Source organism: Pteronotus mesoamericanus, unplaced genomic scaffold (genome assembly GCF_021234165.1).
Source record: "Pteronotus mesoamericanus isolate MK-2021 breed Mesoamerican mustached bat unplaced genomic scaffold, CSHL_Meso_final contig_56, whole genome shotgun sequence".
NCBI lineage: Eukaryota > Metazoa > Chordata > Mammalia > Chiroptera > Mormoopidae > Pteronotus > Pteronotus mesoamericanus.
The window spans coordinates 17,861,347-17,886,666 of record NW_026555201.1 but is presented as its reverse complement, the minus strand read 5'-3'; the positions used below and the strand labels follow the sequence as shown (position 1 = coordinate 17,886,666).

The following is a 25,320-nucleotide window of genomic DNA, read 5'->3' as shown; positions in this document are numbered from 1 at the left end:
TGTCTATTCTTAATTTACCATCCTCAAGAGATCCAGTAATTTATTTCAGAGATAAATATAAAATTAATCAAGAAATTAATCAAGAATTATTCAAAATTAGACTATTAAGACATATTTTAAACAAATATATCCACATTATATAGAGAGATAGGGCAGCATAAGTCTTTCTGGGTTAGATTTTAATCAGTAGGAAAAAAATATATATAGATACACACACACAAGCTGCTTCATTTATGCAATCATTTCAGATTAAGAGATTAGGCTATATTTAATTCTAATGTAAAATACTTTGGGGTAAAATCTGGCAGAAGCACTGGAAAAAAGAAAGCCGGCGATTCTCACCTGAGTGTTCTTCCTGGAAGGGAGAGTGACGTTGGAGTAAGAGCTGACCGAGGACGTGGTGTTCAGGTCGTCAGTGCTGATGTTATCCAGGGTGTCGCTGAGACCGCTACTCACCGAGCTGCTGTCATCCCAGCTAAAGGCAAGGCAGGTGGCAGCAGTGAACACCATGAAGCAAGTCCTCATTTTCATGTAACCATTATCATATTTTCAGAAGACAATCTTTTTTTTTTTTTGTTATTCTGTTACAGTTGTCCCAATTTTTCCCCTTTGCCCTCCTCCATCCAGCCCACCTCGCCCCCGCCTTTCTTTTAATCTTATGATGAAAAATCATTCACTTTCCATTTTTGGGAAATAATATTAATAAGAATTGAATGCAGACCTAAGAATAACCTTATCTAATATTTGCGAAGAACCAGTGTCTAGAGCAGATCCAGATTCCAAAGGAATATTTATAGACTGAATGGAAACACTGATACAAATATTATTGGTATCAGGGAAGAATAACATTACTGATGACTTTTTTCCTTGAAACAGTAACTGGCATCTAAGAATTTACCCTTTGTTCTAAAAATAAAGAAAACAAAACTGTGCTTTAGTCAGAAACCATAAGCTCATCCTTCATTCTTTGATCTACCTTAGTAACTATTTGCAGTCATTCACCAAATCTTGAACATTGAGATTCACTCTACCATAGCTTCCCCTTCTCTCCTGCCATACCTCACAACTTCGGGCCTGTACAATCTGGTTTTCTTGCCTTTGGTCTTTCTTAATACAACCTCACCAGCTAAAGTTGGGTCAATGGTCAGCTCTGGCCAGTGTGGCTCAGATGGTTGGACATCATTCCGCAAAGCAAAAGGTAGCCGGTTTGATTCCCGGTCAGGGTACATGCCTGGGCTGTGGGCCACGGCCCTGGTTGCGGGTATGCAATAGGCAACTGATCGATGTTTCTCTCACACATTGCTGTTCCTCTCCCTCCTCTCCCTTTCTTTAAAAATAAACAAATAAAATCTTAAAAAAATAATGTTGTGTCAATGATCAAAAACTCACATCTGGCCATGTCACTCCCCTCTTTAACACTCGTCAAAGAGATCTCTTTACCAGAGCAGTAGATTCTCAACTGGAATGTACTGGCCCCTCAGGGAATATGGGAAACCCATTGAGGTATAAAAAAAATTCTGAACATATTTGGTTTTAATCCACAGAAGAATAAACAAAATAGGCTATATTAATATTAATGTATAAACTAGCATGGACACTCTCAGTCAATGTGTCATATGATGCGGAAGTCACAGAGGATTGAGCAGGGTCACCCAAAGGAGAATGGGGCTCTAGCGTGTAAAGGGGGAGACCATATTTCTCTCATTGACCGGATGGTTCTCAGTCTACTGCGATGTAGTGCTGCTTACCTGTGCTCTGTTAAATAGATTAATGCATACTGGCTACAAATGTTAGATGGAGACAAAAGCCAGTCTCACCAAAATGGGTAAGTGGCTTATAAGATCTCCTGCAAATAATCTACATGTTGAAGAGAATATATATCCATAATGAAAGAACAAGCAAACCACAAAGAATGGTGAACAGATACTTTTCTTACTCTGGTATGTGTACTTTAGGAATCATATAAATTCAAAATAATACTGATATGCTGAGATCACATACAAAACTAACTAGAAAAGTAATTATCAAGAAGAAAATTTGAAATTTGAATTTATAGCAAATATTGTTAGTGTGATCCCTCCCTGGGTGTGTATTAGATACTGACAGCATAAAGTATCATGATTACCAAAGGCATTTATAAATCAGATTATCAATAATTGTATTTTTCATGAGAGCAAAGGGGTATTTTGTATCACTGTCACAAATATCTGTCATTTGTAGCTACTCAAATCTTTAGAATACATGCCCTACATCTAATTTCAATCATTTCCCACTCTATGAGTCTTACCTTCCCAAGGCAGACTGTTAAAAAATTCACATTTCCACTTTGCCTGATAGATGCATATGGTATGTATCAAAGGGCTTGTCTAGCATATGTACCCACAGAGTCACAAATGAGAAAAACAATCTTCTGGAAAACACAGTAGCAGAGTCACTCAATTCTTCTCTATCAGCAGTGGCAGATATCTGGCCGAGAGTCAGAAGTGCCCAGTGGAGGAAGTAGCGATGCCCTGTGGCTATTGCTGTTAAGAGCCTGCAAAGACCTTGGTTCTCTAATCACACTGAAAATGAGCCTTCTAATATCCCATCATTCCTTAAATTAGCCAAAGTTTGCAAATAAGAACCTCAGTTAACACATTCATAATTCAAAAACTATTATTCCTTCTTTACATGTGTATGGTGTATGATACATATACTATCTTCTCACAGTAGGGCATACATATAAATTATACAAATATAAATATACACATTTTAATGACTCCTAGTTTAAAGGAAATTTCAGGCTCCTTAAAACAAAATTATGCCTTTCCATTACGTGGCTCTAGCCCACTTCTTCAGTGTCAACATTTTACATGCCCTGCCTCACTTTCTGAACTTTGACTTAGAACTACATTCAGTTTCCATCAGCACGATGTTATTTCCAACCTCTGCTTCTGCTCTAGCTACACCTCTGCCTGTCTGACTCACCAATATTTATAACACATCTTCTAGGAAGCCTCCTTCACTCTCTGCTGTCGGGATGGACTGGTTACATCTCCTCTGCGCTGCCACAACACTATACTACTACTACTACTACTACTACTAAATACTACTACACAATACTACTAAACAGGGCTGGATTTAGCCCATTGTTTAATACATTGATAAAAACAGGTCTAAATGGACCATTAGCCTGTGATTTTTCTAAGCAGAGAGTATGTATAATTTTTCTTTGAATTTATACTATTTAGGGGAATGGGCTAATTTAGGGTGTTAGGGATTAACACCTTAGTGCTGAATGAAAGTCTTACGTTTTACTGAGATTAAGAGAAAAGCAATTATGTAGGTACTATCTCTCTCTTATATAAAGTGAATTTTAAAGGAATACTTAGCACACAATATATTCTCCATTCAAATAATAAAACTAAACACAAAGATAAAATTCCTAATAAGTATTTTTAAAGTGACTATTTCTCTGGCAAGGAGAAATATTTCTAATAATACCTTCTATGAACATAAACCCTAGCATCAATTACTACAAAGATAAATGCAACAATTCTTTTTTTTTTATAACTTTTTTCTGCCTTCCCCCAACCACTTTCCCTTGCCCCTTCCCCCCTCTCCCTCCTTCAATCTTTCCCCACTTTGGCTTGGTCCATGAGTCCTTGTTATATGTTCCTTGACTTTCCCCTTCCCTTCCGTTTCCCCCGCCCCCCCTCCCTCCTTCCCTCTTGTCTCTGTTGATTTCTTTTCCTTTCAGTGTTGCTGGTCTTATTTTCCTTGCATCTTTGCATTGTTGGTTAGGTTCTGCTTATAGGTGAGATCATATGGTATTTGTCTTTTGCCCCCTGGATTATTTTGCTTAGCATAATGCTCTCTAGTTCCATCCATGCTGTCGTGAAGTTTAGTTGTTCTTTTTTTCTTTCTGCTGTGTAGTATTCCATTGTGTAAATGTACCATGATTTTTTGATCCAATCATCTACTGATGGGCATTTAAGTTGCCCTAAATAGAGGTAGGGATGTATTCTTTTAGTCTTCCCTTGTCTGGGAAACTCCGTATTTCCCCTTCTATTTTAATTGAGAGCCTTGCTGGGTAGAGCAGCCTTGGTTGTAGGCTCTTGCTTTTCATGACTTGGAATATTTGTTGCCATTCCCTTCTGGCTTGTAGTGTTTCTGTTGAGAAGTCAGCTCCTAGCTATATCGGGGCCCCTTTGTAAGTTACTTTCTCCTTCTTCCTTGCTGCCTTGAGAATTCTCTCTTTGTCTTTGACATTTGCCATTTTAATGATGATGTGTCTTAGAGTGGGCCAACTTGGGTCCCTCTTGAGTGGGGTCCTCTGTGCCCCCTGGATCCATGAGACCTTTTCTCTCCTCAAAGTGGCGAAATTTTCCATCATTACATTTTCAAAGAGGTTCTCTATCCCTTGTTCCTCTTCTTCTCCTTCTGGTATCCCTATTATACGGATATTATTGAGTTTCAGGTTGTCCTGCATTTCCCTAAATGCCTCTTCATTCTTTTTGAGTCTTTTTTCCATTTCTTGTTCTTTCTGGGAGCTTTTTTCTACCTTATCTTCCATCTCACTGATGCGATCCTCGGCTTCATCTAGTCGGCTTTTGATTCCTTCTACTGTGTTCTTCAATTCAGAAATGGTATTTTTCATATCCTCTTGTGTCTTCTTGACAGTTTCTATGTCCTTTTCCAGGTTGATATAATTTGCTGTAAGATCCTGATAGTTTCTTTGCAGCTTCTCATAGTTACCTTTGAGCTGGCTGAGCTCATTGAGCTTCCTTAGAGCCATTCTTTTGCATTCAATATCTGATAGTTCCCTTGCCTCTATTTCATTTAGCTCTCTCTGTGGGTATTCCCCTTGTCCACTCATTTGGGGGGAACTTCTTTTTCTTCCCATTTTTTTGAGAGTATATTATTTTTATTTATTTATTTTTGCTTCTGCTTCATTTGATCCGTCTAGATTTCCTGACTTTGTGGATTAAACTTCTATGGTAGTAGGCAGGTCTTTTTATTTATTTATTTATTTATTTATTTATTTTTCTTTACTTTTCTTTCTGTGTCTGCCTCCCGTGATATCAGTTGTTGACTCTATATGACCTTGGGTCTTTTGTTTGAGCCTTCTAGGAATCTACTCTCTGTGTCTGACTCCTGCTTTGGGCAGCTCTGTGACTCCTTCGACCAGGGATCCACGATTTCTGTGGATCGCTCTGCATTCTCACGCTGGCTCCTTGAGCGCGCTCCCTGGCCAGGCAGGATCCCCCACCCGCTTGGGCTTGTCCACGGTCCAAGGCTCCTCTCCCTCTATCATTCCATTGTTTTCCAGGTGATTTCTCCACTATATAGTCACAATTCCAGCTTGGTCTTGGGAGGAGGTCAGCGTGACTCCCATTCACTCCTCTGCCATCTTTTTCCCCTTGGTCCAGATCTTTCAATGCAACAATTCTTATTGGAATGCTAACAACTACTTATGTACTGCTTTAAAACCATTTCAAGTCTCAAGTGAATACAATACTTTTGGGTTAAAATGATATAAACGATATTAATAGAAGTGCATAGCTGGTATGTTCACTTAAACTTACTATTCTGATTTTCCTCTTATAAGATTGTGTGTGAAGCAAATGAATGACTTACATGAACAATTTTATAATACCTTACATTTTCCCTCCTTCTCAAACTGCTTTACCTCTAAGATCTCAAATTCTACAATTTCACTTTTTGACCACTGTCTTCTATACTTTCAGTTCTCTAAAATCTACTAATTCCTAATTTTCATTTACATTTATAGATACTTTCTATTAGCTATTTTTAAGTCTTCTTGTACATTTTATTCCACTAAAGTTTTTACCAAATGATCCAGGGTCCAAAGATACTGGAAGAAAAAGATTGTTAAAATAGTACTCTAACCAGTGCTACATTCTTGTTTTTGCCACTCTAGTAGTCTTCCATATCTGTCCTGACTTTATATTAATTAAATATATGTTTTCTCCATTTTTATCTTGGAATGACAAGAAAGCCAACTAATTATAATGACTAATTATAGTATTACATGTTTTATTACATATAAAAACTAAAATGACTGAATGCACATAGGTTCAAGTTACCTGATCTCGGGATTTCGCAGGGTTATTTAGAAATTTTGTTCTATCCAAAAGTAATTTTCTTCAAATTGCAAAGGCATAATGTTATTTCTCTCATTTTTCTCTGGATTCTAAGATCTTCCTCCTAATGCTTCACTGAAATTGATTTCACAAAGGGAAAGGACATCTATAAACTGCATGCTGACTATGTGTCCTACTCCTCTAGTATTATCCAATCCTCAGACAAATCCATGAAACCAGCATTGCAAGAAAAGCGGGTTCAGATAGGTTAAATGGCCTGCTTAAGATCCCATGACAGAGGTGAAACTTGAATGCAGGAATTACGTCCCAAAGCTTGGTTAGTATGCTCACCTGCTTCCTGTATTCTCTCCCCTTTTCCTCTTGAAATTTATCAGTAAAGATCCGATAGAGGCTCTTTGCAAACTTCATGGGAGTCCTCAGAATCCTTTACTTTTTCTTCTTCTTTGGGATTCCTTTGAATTCCTCAACATTCAGAACTTAATCTTAATTTACGTTAGACATTCTTCCTTGGAAATTCCCTAGTCTTCCACAACTTCACTATCACTTCCACGATCATGCCACTCAAACTCACATCTCCAAGCCAGATTTCTTTCCTGACTACAAGATTGATATTTCCAGCCTCCTACTGAACAGTTTCTCAAGGATGTCCTGTCAACATCTCAAATTCACTCTACTTAGATTACACAATTTTTCTTTAAAATTCTTTTCCCTCTCAGTTATTTAAATTAATTGCCAATTCTTCCATCATAAAACATTAGTGTTATTACCTTTCTTCTCTTGCTTAGCTCCATTCTTAGTCAAGTTGTCTCTAATCCTTGAAAGTCCACCTCGGCTACCGGTAACATAGCCAACCCTGTTACTCAGCACATTGGCTGCCCTTGCTTGTCCCTCCTTCCATAAAAGCTCTTAGTAAGTATATATTTTTATTCATTAAATGATGAATAAACTATAACCCTTCTTGAAGAACTCAGTGTTTACTGTGGAGGACAAAATTTTAAACCTATGATTATAATATAAAATGGTAAGTGTTGTAATAGAGGTGAATGTTAAATGTATGGCAGTACAGAGCTACCAGAACTTTTTTTTACGAGTTACAGAATTTCTTCATGGTGAGGATGTTGTGGAATGATCAGATAAAGTCTATGTTAATCACTGTGTCCTAGCATATATCACCTGTTATAGCCATTTTTGTGTGTGCTTTTCAATCTTATTGATCATAATCTAAATTATCTAAAATCAGGGACTGTGTTTTACTAATTATAATCTTAGCACAGAACATGGTATTAGTAGGTGTTTGTTAAGTGAATGAAAGTTTTATTTTGAAAATGTTGTTTCTATCCAGTAAATGTATCTAATAAATGTAGATTTTGAGAAAATTTTGTTCTACATATTGCTTCAGTAAGTAACCTTATAGGAACAATTTTTATTGATGACAATATTATTTTCCTAATCTTGAAGTTCTGTGATTTTGACATTCATCTTTGATTTTTCAGATACCAGAATTCTGCCTAGCTAGGATGCAATTAATCATATTTATTATGGCACATTTAATTAAGTTTAAAAAGCTTCATGGAACATAGGTTTTAACTGAAAAAAAAAGATAATTTACTCACATAATTAGCTCTGAGTAGTAGGTCTCATATCATCAATATAGTTTTTCCATCCTTTCATTTTTAACTGCATTAAGATATGCTAAGAATTCTTGACTATATGCTTTATGGAAGGGCAACTCTTTTTCTCCTCCAATTTATAGACATATCTTTCTGCTAAATTTTTCTCAATAATCTAGGACAGCTCAATAAATTACAAATCTGCATATGTTCTCCACATAGCTTGCACTGACATAATGTGTTGTGTCCCATTCTGAAATACTATAAATAAATCTGTTAAGAGCATTCACATATATTCCATTTATGTGACAACTTAGAAAAGGCAAAATTATAAATACATGGGACAGATCAATAATTGCTAGGGGTTGGGAGTGTTGAAGATTTGTAGTGGCTACTACATGACTTGATATGTATATCAAACCTCAGATCTATAGAAAATTTTTAAAAAATACTATATTTAAAGTAAAAAAAGTCAACCAACTTGTTGGCAAATTATTGTTCGGATAGATTACTAACTATTCTGAGAAGCATAGTAAGAAAAGGCATACCTTTTACTGTTTATATTCTTAATGTTCAATCACTCAATAGGGCCAGAGATCAGTTTTATTTGTCTGACAGTGCTCACCTCTGTATTTACACTTAGAAGCATATCTGCCCCAAAACAAATGTCATATATTTAAGGTCTTTTTTTGAGGGATCCAGAAATATTACTTAAATAATTGTTGAAATAATTTTGCATATTTAAAACTAATTCCAGAGGAAAGTGCTAGTCTTATTTGTAGGAAATTTTTCAACATCCTTCTATTTTTTGATGTAGTAGCTCTTCATATAGCAGGTATTAATCATGCTCTTGGTAGTTCATATTGCCAGATCAACTGTCCTCCTTACACATGTACATGTGAAACACAGAGATTTTCTTTCAATAAATAACTACTTCTTATATTTCAGCCATTATTCCCGATTTCTATTTAAAAACAAAAACAAACTTCTTAGTCCTAACCTTTTAACAATATACTTTTTTGTTTGCTTGTTTTATTAAAAGTTAAAATAAGAAATAGCCATATAAACAACGCTTGTGTATCTTTTTGAATGCTTTGACTATATATTGTATGGTTATTTAAAAATGTAACTATGGATATTATAATATTTGTCCATATCTGAGTGTTCTTGGGCCAGTGCTGTTGGAACGCTATGGAACAAGTTCCTCAAGAATGCCAAGAGGGGCCCGACAGCATAAATTCTTCCTCTGGCGTGTCTCATTCCCTTATTCATTATGATCCTTAACACACGCTCTCAATTTTTAATGCTGACAGTGACCACCTAGTTAGACTCTATGTCACCCACCAGGGGGCGATTACTGTACCCTGCTTTAGATCCCTGGGTGCTGCCCCCACTTACATCCTCTTGGCATCACTTTGATTTTTTGGTCAGGTCTTGAACTCAATCTTTCCCTCACCACAGTCTCACTTTAAATTTTAAATTAAAGGTCATAGATCTTTGGTTCCACTTTTGAGAAACAGCAAGAATACAAGAAGTTTTAAAAATATTAAGTAAATTGAACGCTTTAAGTATATGATTTAAATGTAAATTCTGGAATCAAGTATGCTATTGGAAAATAATGTAGATAATGGTAAATAATGTAACTGCTTGAGACCTTTGGACAGTCAACAAACATACAGGATGTTAACGCTAAGTGTATTTAGGTAGTGTCAGACCCTTCCACGAGTGTGGGGGTTTTAATTTATTCCACAGTGTCTATTATAAAACGGGTATTTTTTAAAGGTATAAGTGAGGTAAGCAGAAAAAGAGAAAAATCTAGAGGCTAGAAAAAAAGGGGATTGAAAACTCCAAACATTTCATAGGCAGGCCAATGTCAAAATTCTCATGAGAGAGACATACTGAGAAAAATAATCTGTTCTCTTCCAACGTAAAAATTGGTAAACATAGTAATATATAAATAAAACATAGGTTCTAAGAATTTTACTAAATATGTCTTAAGACAAACAATAATTATTTCATAAATAGAAAAATTATGTGACCTTACTTATCCATGAGATCATTTTGTAATAACTTCTGAATATGCTTCTTGTTTCAAAGGGAAGATAACATTTGCATAACAAAATTAAAGTATCAACTCAAAAAAATCCTATCACATTCCAGGATAGCTTTGTTTACCTTACCATTTCCATTATTTATAACAATTTAAATAATAAACAGGAGAAGATACTTATATCTTTTAAAATATTATTTAGACACAATGACTTTTGTAATAAAAATAATGTTGTGAATCAGCTGTTTAGGCTTTATGCTTTGGTAACAATGTATTAAATTAATGATTTTTTCCTAAAAACTAATGAGCACAAAATTACTTCATACCTTTTTTTAATCAGCAAATGCAATATACAACTTGTCAAGTTTGAGCACTGCAGCTGCTGAAGTGTAAATTAGGTATAAATTCAGGGTCATTGATAGAAAGCAATTTAGTGTATTTCAACAAAAACTTATTTAGCATTTTCCTGAGGAAAAAAAAAATCTATTACCAAAAAAAAGTATTAAAAAAGACTTTTGAATTGGAAGAAACTAAGAATATAAAAACCTCAATATGCTAAAAATAATATTGTATTAAAATATTTATTTCAACTTACAAAATATATGTGGTTTTTATTGCAGTTAAACAGAGTGACTTCCTTCTACCTTGAAAGGCGTTTCACCTCGCCCCAGCTCATTAACTGCAATCTAGTGGAGCTGGAATAACTGCTCTGGAATCTAATTGAAACATCATTTCCTCTATGAATCCTTCCACGATTTCCAAGAAAACTTTAATTCTTCCATGTCTGTGTTTACTAGTTACTAGTGTTCTTCCATGTTCTGTAGTTTGTCTGTGTTCAAAGCTGTTTAGGCCACAGGATTGTGGTTGAGGGCAAGGAGAGGGGCTTCTCTCTCACAGTCTCAGTGACAAGTCAACATCCGGCCCTTGACGAGTTCTTAGTGTTCGTGGATTAACTAAGTAAATTACAAATCAATGAGATGAACTAAGAGTAAAAGTAATGAGAGGAGCCTACTACGTTTGTGTGAATCAAAAACTCCGTCTTTGAGGGGGGGTAATTTTAAATAGGCATTAAGTAGACAACTGAAAAGTGAAGAATAGCCCTTCGTTAAAGGGGTCAAAAAGAAAGCAGAAAAGGGAGGGGAGATAGCAAGTGTAAAGACCTGAAAGCAACAAAGGCCAAGAGACTAGTGGATTGGTCAGGAGGCAAGGGGACAGTGTAAATTCTGAGACAGAATAGGAAGCCAAGGCAGGCCTTGGAGAGTGTAATAGGCAATGTTGAGAAATTAAAGTGCCTTAGAAGTACACTAGAAATTCAGCGAATACTTTAAAGTAATGAAATGGCATAAGCAGATACACATTTTACAAACTCTATTTTAGTATTATGAACACATTTGAGGTAAGGAAGAGTGGAAATGGGAAACTCAACGAAGAGGTAGTTGCAGCATCTTTAGGTTTTGATGAGGAGGCTACAAGTAAATCAAATGGCAGTTTCAAGATATATTTGGAGGTAGAAATGGCATGATTTTCTCTTGGTTGGTATGACTTAATAAGAAATATATATTTGATCTCTGCCCAGGGTTCCTGACACAGAGTTCCTAAAACTTTTGTAATTTCTTGAGTGATGGGGTGCTAGGTCTTTGAGTGTAGTTCTTAACACGGAGCTCCTAAATCCCTTGGAATTTCCTGGGTGATAACAGTGTCTTTTGTTCTAATAAAGCTACTCTCGATTGGCTCCTGGGTAGCCCATTAATTTTTTTGAAAATCACAATTCATAATCATTTGTATATTTAAGTATTGGAACGAGTGAATGCATTGCAGATTTAAGCCTTTGTTTGTGACAATGTAAGACTAGATCATTTATTGATTTGTCCCACACCTGTATCCTCTGAAGGGAGGAGGGGCTGAAGGTGGAGTTAACAAGATATCAAGCCTCCATGAAAGTCTATAAATTTGGTGCTTGGAGAGCTTCCAGGTGAGCAGGTGGAGTTTCCAGGAGAATGGTGTGCCCAGAGCGGGCTCGGAAGCCCTGTGCCCATTTCCTGGGCCTTGTGTTATGTACTCCTTAATGTCTGTTCACCAGTATCCTTTGTCATATCCTTTATAATAAACCAGGAAATAAATATAAGTAAATGTTTCCATGAGCTTTGAGAGCCATTCTAGCAAATTACTAAACCTGTGGATGGGGTTGTGAAAACCCCCAATTTACAGCTGATCAGTCAGAAGTACAGAAAGCCAGGACTGGCCACTGGCCACTGGCATCTAAAGTGGGGGCAATTTTATAGGCCCTTAGCTTGTGGGCTCTGATGCTACCACCAGGCAGAAAGTGTCAGAATTGAGTTGCATTACATTGTGGAGCACATAGTTGGCATTGTTGGAGAATGGGTAGGGGTGGAGAAAATCCCAAATGTTTGGTGTCAGGAGCATTCAGTTAGTAGAGTGTATAGAAATCAGAAGTTTTTCTTTTAGTTGGAATGTGGTAAATGAGAAAAAAGACTTCAGATATTTTCCATTGGCAATAATGGCATAAATGGGGTTTTAAAAGACTCCATCAGCAGAACTAAAAACAAAATTTTAATTCCATGTTCTATTTGCAGTTCATACCATTATTTTTATATATCAAGAAAAGCCTACATGAGTTTATTATATCATAGTTTAAGTGTATAACTTCATAAACTGGTAATTCATGCAAATATAAGGTTAAAGTCTTCTCATTTCATTGTTTTTAGTGTATATAGAATGCAATATCCTTATACATGAAATACTTACAGAGACTACTATTAATATATGGCAGGTTTTGGGTTAGAAGAACAATCAATAAGCTCTATGAACTGACCTTTTCATTCCCTTTTATTTCCTTTAGAAAACAAATAAAGATGTACAGTTATTCTATTTTTGTATCAGATAGAGTAAGATAAAAAAGAAAAAGCTCCTGTTCTTTATAAAAGAAAGCTCTGCTTAAGAGTGATAAGTAATGCTAGCTTGAAATAAATTTAGGCAGATTTTTATGTTTTAATGATATCTGAGGCAGATGAAAAACATCCATTTTTGTTTTTAATATTATATAGACTAAAATCACAAATGATAGAATAACCATATTAAAAATTTTTCTGATGAACCCTGGCTGGTGTGGCTCAGTGGACTGAGCGCCGGCCTATGAACTGAAATGTCGCCGGTTTGATTCCCTGTCAGGGGGATTGAGGGCTAGGTCCTAGTTGGGGGGTGTGTGAGAGGCAACCAATCAATGTGATCTCTCACACATCACTATTTCTTTCCCTCTCTTTTTCACTCCCTACCCCTCTCTGTAATAATAAATAAATCATCTTTAAAAAAAACAGCAAAAAGTTAAAAAGAAATTATTTTGCCGATACAATGCTTGCCAGTTTGCTAGTTTATTCCAATGTTCTTTTTCATGATGCTGTTATATGGTTGAAATATGTACTAGTTTCTTTGAAAGTTTTCTATTAGTGATAAGCTGAGAATATAACATACGACACACGAAAGTCATCTCAAAGATTCATTAAGGTCCATTTGATATCCTTCATAGCTTACATTAATTTAAAAACTAATGCATGCTCATTGTTGAAAACTAGGCAGTCTAGAAACAGAAAAGAAGCAAAGTAAGTCATCTGCAATCCTATTAGAAGTTGCCGCCATTGATAATTTCTGTCCAGTCATTTTCTGGATGTGTTCTACATACATATGCAAATTTACTTGGTTGAGATACTGGCGATTGAAATATTTGTACATTATTCATTCTTTATATTACATTATAATGATTTATTATCCTTAAAATTTCTTTTACATTCCCTAACTGGTGTGGCTTAGTTGGTTGGGTATCATGCCATGAAGAGCAAGGTCGCTGGTTCGATTCCCAGTCAGGACACATGCCTAGGGTGCAGGATGGGTCCCTGGGTGGGGGCACATATACGAGGCTATCGATTGATGTTTCTCTCTCACATCAATGTTTTTCTCCCTCTCCTTCCCCCTCCCTTTCCTTCTCTCTAAAAATAAATAAATGAAGTCTTTAAAAAATGTCTTTGACCTAATTATGCCATATGACTATTATATATTTAACCATTTCTGGTTTTGGAGAAGTAAAATATTTACAATTTTCTTACTATTGTAACTAATACTGCAAGGAATACATTTATATATAATTATTTAGGTGACATTTATGTTTATTTTCTTAGGGTTAATTCCTAGAAAGAGAATAGTGATTCATAGGATATAAACATTGGACAGGCTGCAGATGCTGCATAACAATTAAGAAGCACATCATTTAATACTCCTGCCAGCCATGTGAGAGTGCCTATCATACAAAACCCTGGATGCTTTCAGGCCCTATGTTTCCCTTCAGCAAATCAGAAAGTTTGCAATGTAATATTACATTGTATACATTGTAATACATTGTTGTAATACATTGTAATATTACATTGCTCATTGTAGTTTTAGTTTACATTTATCAAACTATAAGTGAAATTAAATTTTCTATATTAGCTATTTTTATATCTATATAAATTGCCTCTGTCCTTTGTATATTTTATAATTGAGTTTAAATAACTTATCTGTGTTAGATATTTACATATTCAAACTGTTTCAAATATTTTCTCTATTTACTTTTATTTTTTATTCATGATATTTTTATGTATAAAATTTAAAAATGTTTTAACCAATTCTATCAATCTTTGATCTTTTCTTCTGCCAGGAAATTTTATATAATTTGATTTTTGTTTCTATTCCTTTTCTTATAGTCCATTGTTATAGTAAAGTCGGAAACTTTTTTTCAAACAGCTACTGAATTTCTTAGAGACCACGTCTTTCTAATGATTCCTTTTTATTTATTATAATGGTCCATTTATCAAGTCTTAGAATATGATATATACTAGCGCTAGTATTAGTATTTTCATAATGATTAGTATTATTTTTAAATGATTATCAAATTTGTTCCACTGACCTATATAATATTTACATCATGCTGTCCTAAACATTATAGTAATGTTTAGAGGGTTTTTTAAAAGGAAAACTACAACTTAAAATATATATTTGATTAAGAATTCAAGCCTTTTAAAAATCTCAAAATTCTCCCCCCTCACTCTCCTCCTTGACCTCTTATCCTCTCTCCCTCTCCCCTCTGCCTCCCTCTCCCTTCTCCTCCCTTCTCCTGACTGGCCCAGCCAGGAGGAGATAACTTCACATAGCTGTGCTCACGGTTTCTTTTAAAAATGATTCGGTTGGAGGGCTGACCAGGGCTTCCCGCGATCTGAAGAAAGCTTTTGGTGCTTGTCCTCTCAACTACCTGGACCTTCCCTCCCTGTTCTGCCCTGGGTTCATCTTGTAATAAAACAAGATTGTTGTGTAATTAATTGTTTCAAAAGAAAAAGCAAAAGAAGAAACTTGGTTCCAACTGAAGCTTATTTTATTTTTATTATTTTCCTCTTGTTATAAATAAAACCCTTAGCAACAAAAAAATTCTCAAAATTATAGAAATTAGCTATTACTTTAAAAAAGTATTACCAAGCAATTCACTAATTAGTGCATGAAATATTTATTGAATGGTATCACTATGGCAGATACTGATAATAATGTAGAAATCAGGAAGATAGAGCGACACAACTTTTACTTTAATATACAAAGTATGTAATTCTTACTTTTGAGAATTCAAGATTATTTTTTGATATCTGAACATTTAGTTATAAACATTTTACTTAATAAAAAGCAAGCACAAGTAATTCTCAACTTATCCCCCCTCTCAGAACCCACCTTTATCACTTGAAATATTTTTGACATTATCTATGTCTTTCAGAAGAATAAAAGTACCCAAATAAAAGTATAATTTCAAGGTTGGGTGAAAAGAGAAACATTATGTAGACATAAAAAGCTTAGATAACGCTCAACACTTAGATAACCTAACTGCAAACAATGTTGAAAACAGAAATCTATTCTGTTATCTTGCTTGAAATAGTATATGTTAAAGTAACAAGAATTCAGTAAAATATTTTTATTTTTAAGAGAAAAATATTATGCCCTGGCTAGTGTAGCTCAGTGGATTGAGCGCCCGCCTGCGAACTGAAGGGTCGCTTGTTTGATTCCCAGTCGGAGCACAGGCCTGGGTTGTGGGCCAGGTCCCCAGTGGGGGATGCCTGAGAGGCAACCACACATTGATGTTTTTCTCCCTCTCTTTCTCATGTCCTTCCCTTCTCTCTAAAAATGAATAAATAAAATCTTTTTAAAAAAGAAAAATATTATTAACAATGAAGAAATATTTTTGCTCGAGGATATAAAAAATATGTTGTATTAAAACACCCTGGATTCTTTCATTTTAAAACATTTGGAACATTGCCTTGGGAAAGAACGTTTCTTACAAAAGCCACTTCTGCGAGTGACTGTCTCTAGAAGGGCATGAGAGATAGTGCAGAATTAGAGATGTTTGCCAGGAAACCCACACCCCAGCCTGCAGAACAGATGGCAGCAGTAACAATGAAAACTTGCAGTGGATCCTGTCAGGCACACTTTCAAAATGGCCATTTATATTTCCTATCGCAAACAGCCAGCTTCTGTCGCCTTGCATTGTATGCGTGGATATAGAAAAGAAGAAAAACAAAATGCAGGAATGACTCTTGACTTGTCTTAACAGGGAAGGGATTAAACCTGCAAGGCAAGGGTAAGGTGAGGACACGCCGCAGCCACGTCTTAGCTCCCTAAGATTTCCCAGGCCGTCTCCTCGCTGTTCCGCCTACACTGTCACCCGGTCTGAACCGTTGCCAGCTGTGCTCAGGCTACTGCCTTGCTTCCCACACTCTGGTCTCTGCTTCAGATCTCGCTTACCACCTTCTACTTGGTTTCTGTTCCCTTCAAGAAGAAGAATTCAGTCCATAGATTTTTGTTGCAAATGCTGGACTATGATATCTAACCTGTTTCATCTTGTGTCTCACCCAATAGGAAGTGAGGATTCAAAAAAGGCAATACTTAGTAGATGAGCTAGTGGTTAGAAAACAGGCAAAGTGGGGTCAGGGACACAGAGAAGCAAGCAGAGAGGGGTCACGGAGTCCTAGCGCTGCCTGGAATGAGGGTGTTCACAGGAGTTTAAAAGTCTCAGGACATAAACAGGAGAAAAGATATGATATCCAAAAAAAGACTGTGATGAATAGGGAAGTCTTTCATCTCAAACAGAGAGCATTTATATCACTAGAGCAGAAATTGATTTTCCAGGGCTTGGTGAAGGCAAACAGAAGGTCCTGACAAAAAGAATGATGCAAAGACGTGGAGAAAAACAGCTCCTTTCTAGATATTTTGGGATGCAGGCTATGATGTTATTACTTTTCCTGTCAAGAGAGGAGAGCTCGGGTTTATTCTACAAGCTTGGAGTAAGGCAGATACTTTGTTGGGGCATATCCTATGTGGTGCTGATTCATGGGATTCATCTCGAGACTCCTATCTCTTTTCTCAATAGTGAATGTAATACCACCCTGGCTTACCTTCAAGATTAAGATATACGGAATACTCTTCTTGGGTTTACTTATATGGGTTAAAATATGAGAATCAGAAAATGAATTTTATCAGTAGGGTTTATACCAAATCTGCTCCATCTCCTGTATTCCATGCGGGTTACATCTAGAGCTACCACTAACCTACGCAGCACGTGCCTTCGTATGGTTCCATGGGCGCGTGGCTCTGAAGGCAGAGTGTGGTCTGGATTTCAGCTACATAGTCACTTAGCTGTGTGTGGTGGAATAGTACACAGCTTGTACAATCATACGTGCCCATCCTGAGTACTAGCATGAAAGCAACTGCCTAAGACAAAAACCTGGATTTCTCCATCTTGCATAACCCCAATTATACCCAGTTGGTCACCGAGCTCCATCTGATCTGTATTCCCTCCATGCGCATCTCTTCATCCCACCTGCCAATGTCTTAACTAATGACTTCACCACTTTCCAATAGACTATCGCTTGCTCCTAAATGGTGTCTCTGCATCTGGTTTGGGTTTCCAAGTCATCCTTCAGAGAGCCGGAAGGAATGATCAAAAGCTTTGCATGGTGTAAGACTCTTTGAAGTCTGTTATTTGTGTTTCACACTAGTTTTCCATTTCTTCTCTACATATAGTCATGTTGAGTTACACTGTACTTCTTCAAGTGTCCTCTCAGGTTCATGGATTTATATATGTATTTACCTATACATTCTTCCCAGAAGGTCACTTTTCCTGTTACATCTTCTCCCTTCTCGAAATCCTTCTTCTAACACCTGAAGCCTTTAAATAACCCTCCTCTATATTGTGTGAGTATCCAACTCAAATATTGGTAATCTTCTTTATAGCACTTCTCTCACCAAATCATTATTGCTTATTTTATTTCTCTGTTTTTCATTCAACTGTAATATGCTTGAAGTTAGTTATGAACAGATACCTGATTACATGTATAATACATTTTGGAAACATACAAAATTTGGAAACATGTAGCCTAGGCTCCATTAACAAGAGGTTTATAAAAGATTAGACTTCATTCTCATAAAGCTAAAATACAAACCCCCTACTTCCTACTTGTCTTTTACACAAAAATCTATGAAAAAAATAAAATTCAGCAATTTGGTAATTTTTTTTACCAAATATTAACATATAAAAAAACTGGTGTGAGTCAAGAGAATTCAAACAAAGCAAAAAATGCAGATTTTGGCATTTTTTTAAGCCAAAGTCTCTCCACTGGTCTTCCTTTCTGTGTTAATAATTACTGCCTGGGTGATCTCAGTCAGTCTCATTATAAGATACTACAGTTTCTTCAGTGCAGCCCTAAGTGAAGTAGCTAAGTTTCACTGATGGGACAAAATAAATGAAAGAAACATATCTCCAATACTAGATTCACTGCTTGTCTCCCTTACAAAAGACACATGGACAATAAGACTAAAAGAACCATGAACATAACTCTCCCATCTGTGCTCTTTGAGTAAAGTAGGGAAATTAATGCCAGGAATGCATCAACCGTGTTTATGAACATGTTCACTCATAGTCTTCCTCCCTCCCTTTCTCTCTTACCTTTATTCTTCCCTCAAGATTCGAGTTTGAATTGATCGAGGAAGTTTGTAGATGCTGAGAGAACTGGGATATCCTCTTAACGGAGCCTATGTACCTTGCAAGGCTCTCTCTAATGGGGCCTCGTGAACTGTGCTGCGGTGTTGATGAAGCAAATGCATAGTATGAAGCACATCAGTTATGTTCTTGGTCATATCAAGAAATATTTTTAAATATGTTAAGTGTAAGCCACTATAACTAGGTGTTATATGCTTCTGATTTATAATTTGGTAATTAAAAACACCTGTAGTTTTTCTTCAATCTTCCTCATACTCCTGAGGTTATTTTAAATAATTAAATAGTACACATTTATGATTTTTAAATTCACAAAGTGTTATAACTATGACCTTAAAAGATTAAATGCTTTAGAATATTTATAATAATACGACAGAGTTAATGTCATCTTCAAAGTTTATATATGCAATTCTTATCATCTCAGTAATTGTACTTTATCAATTGTAATATTTTTTGGTTTGGAGAATTGTTTTTTCTTCTCATTAAAATGTTATATACTATTATAGCCATTGAATCATTTCAATGAAAAATAAACAACCCATTACTTAACAGTCTGAACATAACATTAAGCCTCAGGCATTCGATATTAATATTTTCTAGGTTCCTTTCTGGGATAAAGGACAGCAGACTTCCTAGCTGCACATTAGATGGAAATTTGCACCTGGTCAAGACTTCACAAACAACGACCTCCACAGTGTTTTTAGAAACCCTTGAGTGAAGGGACATAGCAGGAACATCTAAAACATCTAATTCTCCACTGTACTCAGACTTGATACTTCAGAATTTCTCCTTAAAAAATAAAATGGGAATAAAATAAAACAATGATGACTTTTAAGGCTCATCTCAATAAACAGCAGTCTTCTGAATTACTACATTCTCCTAATGTAAAAGTAAAGATGATTTTGGGCAGGTAATAAGGTTCACTTAAAAAAAAAAAAAGAAGCTTGTTTATTTTTTTTTTCTTTAAAGCTCTCCTGCTTGTTTTGTTTCTGTTACTCCCTAGAGTCCCGTGTTTTGCCAGACTAAACAGAGTGTTTATGTCCTCTAGTCCCTACAGCTTTGCAGTGCTCTGCAGATCTTTGCCACAGTCCTGTGCGCTTCATTTCCAAACGTGGCATTTCGACCTGATGCGATGCTTCCATCACAACTTCATGTATTATGAGATGTAAGGGTACTTCAGATCTCCTAATCAAAGCTTAGCATGCCCCCTCTGTTCCTTTAGTCCATTCTTGATTTATTGAGCAGCTCCTATATTCTCAGCCCTGCCCTAAAGGCTGACACTGAAAGGGTTATAAAATTAGACTTTGTCCTCAGTAAGAATACAAAATGCAGAAAAAGATAAGATAGGTAGACACTGGTAACTGAGAACTTGAATTTTAGCTAACATTCAGTCAAGTGACAGAAAAAATAGAATGCATTATGTAAAACCTAAGCCTTAATTTGCTTGTTCCCACCAAAGGCAGTCACAGATTTAGCCACAGAAACTATAAAATGGTACTCAGTAAATCAGATTCATTGTTTAATGTTACCTAATTTCTTTTTTCATTTATTCACTTATCTCCCAAGGATTTTCCAGGTGTTTACTCAGCTTATGAAGATGAACAGAACAAAAGCCATCTAGGATTTGATTAAATGAAAACTATTGCAAGAAGCAGACATGATTTGGTAAGTTTCTCTGGAGGATTTGACCAACCCCCAGCTAATACAAGGGTGGGCAAAAGTAGGTTAAATACCAACTGTCATTACCTAAAAGATAAATCATAAGTAAGGACATTAAATAATGAAAACAATAAGAACAATAAGAAAAATGATACAATATTACAATAATAAATAAAAAATACTGTAAGCATAAACTGTGTTTCAGGTACTATCAACTGTAAACCTACTTTTGCCCACTCCTGTATCAAATCAGTGTACACGAGCCAAATACAGACTGTACTCTGTGCTGTGCAAGAGGGAGAACAAAAATGTCAGCATCTCCTTAGAATAAAATAGCTGTAGAACTTGGCTTAAAGCCCAAGTGGAATATGGATGAAACAGTTTGGAATATAATGAATACTTTCAAAGGGTGATGTAAGTTTTTTCTGGCATTAGAAGAATATCCCCATGCCAAGTGTACACGCATGTTTACAGATGTGTTTATTTTATATACCACAATGCTCCCTTGGAAGTTTAAGCCAACCATCTCACATGGAACTGACATCTTCTGGCCCCCGAGACTCCCAATTTATACAGGTACCAATTTGCAATGTTAACTTAAAATAGTACTGAACTCAAATGTGATCCTTTTTACAAATTCAAGAAATTCTGCAAATATCTAGACTGTGTGGAATCCGTGTCCTGGTTTATCTTTTGTGTTATTGTCTCCTCAGTGCTTTGTACACAGCAGGTTTGGATATTTGCTTGAAGAATAATAAATGAACACTGCAGGCTAAAACATATTAGGAAAATTAAAACACCCTTTTCTTTCTTACCATTATGACTGCTCTGTAACTTAGAATGAATGCTATTTTGAGAACAGACTCAGCATAATAGTGATTTTTTACATTATATCCAAGTTTAAAAATGAAAACTGAAAAAGGAAGAAAAGGAGAAACTGAATAAGGAATGTAGCCCATCAACAGATAGATTGCCTGCCTGATTACTACACTGCTTTTATTTTTAAGAGTTTGTTTTAATAGTTTGGTCAGTTGAACCTGCTGAGTGATGGAGACTAATCACAGGAACAGTTCTGAATCACCAATTTTCAACATTTAAAACATTGTCAACATTAATCAAAGAAAATGCATTAGCAATAAAGGGCCAATAACGTACCTCCAAAGAATCTATCATAACCCTCTTCTGAGGCCAAATTTAAGTATGCAAAACTAAGATGATTAAATGTCCTATCTTCAAATGAGCTTTTAAATGTCAAAACATCAATAACAATCAGTTTATGTTATTTCTATTATTACTAGTCTCCTTAATTAGCCAGGTTAGTAAACCAGCTGTATTTCAAAAAGGCATTTCAAAATGGAAACTACACCCTTTTCACTTACATTATGCCATTTTCCATTATAATGGTTACTTGAGTAAAAAACTAAATTCGTATCTCTCTGGCTATGCTCACACACAGAGAGACACACACAGAGCGCAGAAATAGCTCTGACACTTTGCAAGAGACCATTCATCTTTCACTTTTATTGTGAGAGTTCGGAAGTGAAAGGATGAATCCTATGAAAAGACTTATGGAATTTTCACATCTTTTTAGCTTTTATCTCTGAAATCAATGAATTTTAGAACTATGAAAGCAGCTACTATATGATCATTTTTATCACCATAAAGATAGGTCATAAAGGTGGTTGTATGATGTGTCAACCATGGCAGTTTTTTTTTTAGAACAAATTTAAAAGTATATTTGGTTGTAGTTTTAAGAAGCTACAAAAGAAGGGCCCAGGGTTACTCTGTAATACTGCAGCAAAGCTCTATTTAATGCCAATGGAACCATGATCACAAGTAAAATATTGCAAAAAGCTCACTCATCATATTTTGTATTTATCTAACAGTTTGGTATCACTTAAGGCACAATTACTATGGTAAGAACTCACAAGCATCTTTAGGCAATGTGATTAGCTTTAAATAGAGACAAGTTTAAATTAGAATCTTGGATAAATTTCTTAACACCTTTGAATTTTCCATAGTTTAATATTATATCTCCACAATCATTTATAGTACTGGAACCAAAGAAGTTTAGTTATAGGAACACTTGCAATGAAATTCAACTTTCAAAATGTTTTTTGGAAGTTGACAAAGTACAGTAGCCATCCTGTAGTGGAGATACAAGAGAAGGAGAAACCTGGAAAATGATTCTAATCTTGCAAACAGGTAATAAAGCTGAACTGACAAAATAAGTAAACAAAATCACAGCAGTCAATCAGTCCAGAGGAGAAGAGAGAGAGATTAAATCGGAGTTTGAGAAATGGGCAATTTTGAATAGATGTGGAAGGGAAAGAATAAGGCGCAAAAGGGCTGAAGATCCCAGCCCAGCTGGAAATCAGGTCAGAAGTTGAGGATGAATGGAAGATGAGTTTAGATAGATATACTGGAGCATTTGGGATCTGAAATTACTTATTAGGTCAGTTAAATATAGTGGTTAAAGAGGTATTCTTCAGCAGGAAGCACGTATACTGGTGATCACAGGTACGAACCTGCACATGGTGAGGGAGGAGAAGAAAACCAACTTACAAAATACCTAGTATCTCCTCAACCTTCAGAGGCCCGGTTTCTACTCTTGAGCCTGTCACTAATTGTTGCATTCAAATTGGATAAAAATTTCAAAAATCATTCCTAATGCTAAATCTAAAAACCATCATCAAAGTTAATACAACAAAAATAAATGAAGTTTATTTCATCTTAAAAATAAGAAATAATAACTAGAGAAAGGAAACCTTTGGAAAGTGAAACATGGAATATCTTTGAAAAGGCTAAGTATTCCAGAGATTTACAGGGGTTTTTTTTTTTTTTTTTTTTGGCAATTCAGATACAACAGTATGCCTATTTAATCAAGACAAAGTGTCTTAGTTCTTTTAATATGTTAAAATGAAGTTTGTTTAATATGGTAACATGTTCATCTGAATGTTTGTTAATAATTATAGCCTCATCACATGGTTTAGCATTTGTTTTCTCTTGTGTTCACCTCTGTTAGATTTATCTATACTTTAATTAAAACCTGAGAAAGAAATCTGACCTTGTGAATGGGTTGAATTTGATGAAGTTTTCTTTTCTTTTTTTTCTTCTTCTTTTTTTTTTTTTTGAGGGGATAGAGTGGTGATGAGAGTAGAATGATAAGCTGGTTGACTAAATCACAAGTATAAAATACCTGGCCGCTCATATTTGCAGAGTGCGGTAGACAAACACACCTATTGTGCTGATTTCAAAATGCATAGGGAATAGAGTCCATTTATAATCCCAAATTCTAAGAGATCAATGAGCAGATACTAACAATAACCTTCTTATGAAAGGTCACAAGCTGAAGCTACTAGTCCAAATTCCAATTAGAGATGTTTGGCTATAATACGCATGCGTGTTTTCTTGGCCCCCCCCCCACCCCCCCTCGTGCAGCCGACCTGTCCACCGCCCCACCAGGCAGTGCTGTGATCCGGCGCAGGCTCTCAGATTCTGGGTGAGCTGTCCCACCTTCCAGTTCTTTGGGGTCCCCTCTAAAATCAAGCAGTTTTAACACAGGAGAAAGAAGACCTAGAGAGTTCAGCAGTCACAAGGGCAGTATCATTTATGTAAAGTTCTGTATAAAAGGACTTGTTTTAGTTGCTTCCTGAGCTTCTCTCTTGAGGGGAGAATAAAAAGAAAAAAAAAGTGGGATGAAGGCCTTTACATCTTCTCTTCTAGAGAGAACACTGTTAGCATCGCTGGTACATTGATGTGATAGTGCGTTTCAACAAAGTACTGGAAGTTAAAAGGACAAGTTGCAAAATGAATTTCATCATTGCGTCTTCCCTCTTTGTCAACCTAGTTAAGATAATACTGTTTTCAGTGATAGTTCAAGTATACATTCTATAATAATAGTGTTTCATTTATTGTTGAAAAGATGTTTGGAAAGATAAGACAATGACTGAACAAATTTACTTTAACATGTAACATTTTGTTTGTAATATGCTATGTAGAGATTTATTTTTCTTCATATCCATTTCAGAACTATTAACTAATTGATTATAATGTATTTTTATATTAATGTATTATATAGCTATAATAATAAAGGTTATTGTTATCATCGTAACAAGCTTTATATGTTAAGTGAACAAGCATTATAAAAAACTGAATGAGTCCATATATAAGTAAAAACAAATATGCTTATGATGAAAGACTAGAAAAGAAAATTGGTGACAGATTGTGCTTTGAGAGGTAGGGATTTTTTCTATTCAGCAAAAGAGTCTTATGATGTTAAACTGCACAACAAAAAATAATAGTTCCTATTAATCATGTTAATCTATAAGTGAATAGTCAAATTAATCTTCTATTAAGGGTTTATCTGTTAAACTAAGGCAATAAATATATTTTTATTAAATACTAATTATCTATAGGACTATAAAAATAATTAACTATTTTAATTCTAAAACATTCCTTGTATATTTTACAGGGTATAAATTCAAAAGAGGGTAATTCACTTTAGTGGCTGCATTTATAATCCATTATTTCTTGAGACAGACAAGAAGACGAGACCTTACATTTTATGATAAATCTACTTGGACATTGCTAGATTACTTTCCCATCCACTAACATTGCTGTCATCAGTTTTAAAAATGTCAAATGACATGTAACTGCATGTTAAATCCAAGACACCCAAGACACCACCCTACCTTCTAAACACCCATTTCTTGGCTGTACACTGAAATTTGGGGGGAGGTTACAGTGGTAATGTATAGATGCTTTGGGATTCTTGACAAATGTATCAAATAACTTCCAAACTCATCTTTGCAGTAC

General features: G+C 35.5%; 1 protein-coding gene across 2 annotated transcripts in view; it reads right to left on the bottom strand.

The window, feature by feature from the left end:
- The window catches only part of NAV3 (neuron navigator 3), a 324,575-nt gene that overhangs the window by 86,604 nt on the left and 212,651 nt on the right, over window positions 1-25,320 (bottom strand). For both annotated transcript variants that reach the window (XM_054580143.1, XM_054580145.1), the window contains exon 13: window positions 343-475. In XM_054580143.1, the coding sequence (XP_054436118.1) occupies window positions 343-475 (133 nt within the window). The remainder of the gene's footprint in view (window positions 1-342; window positions 476-25,320) is intronic.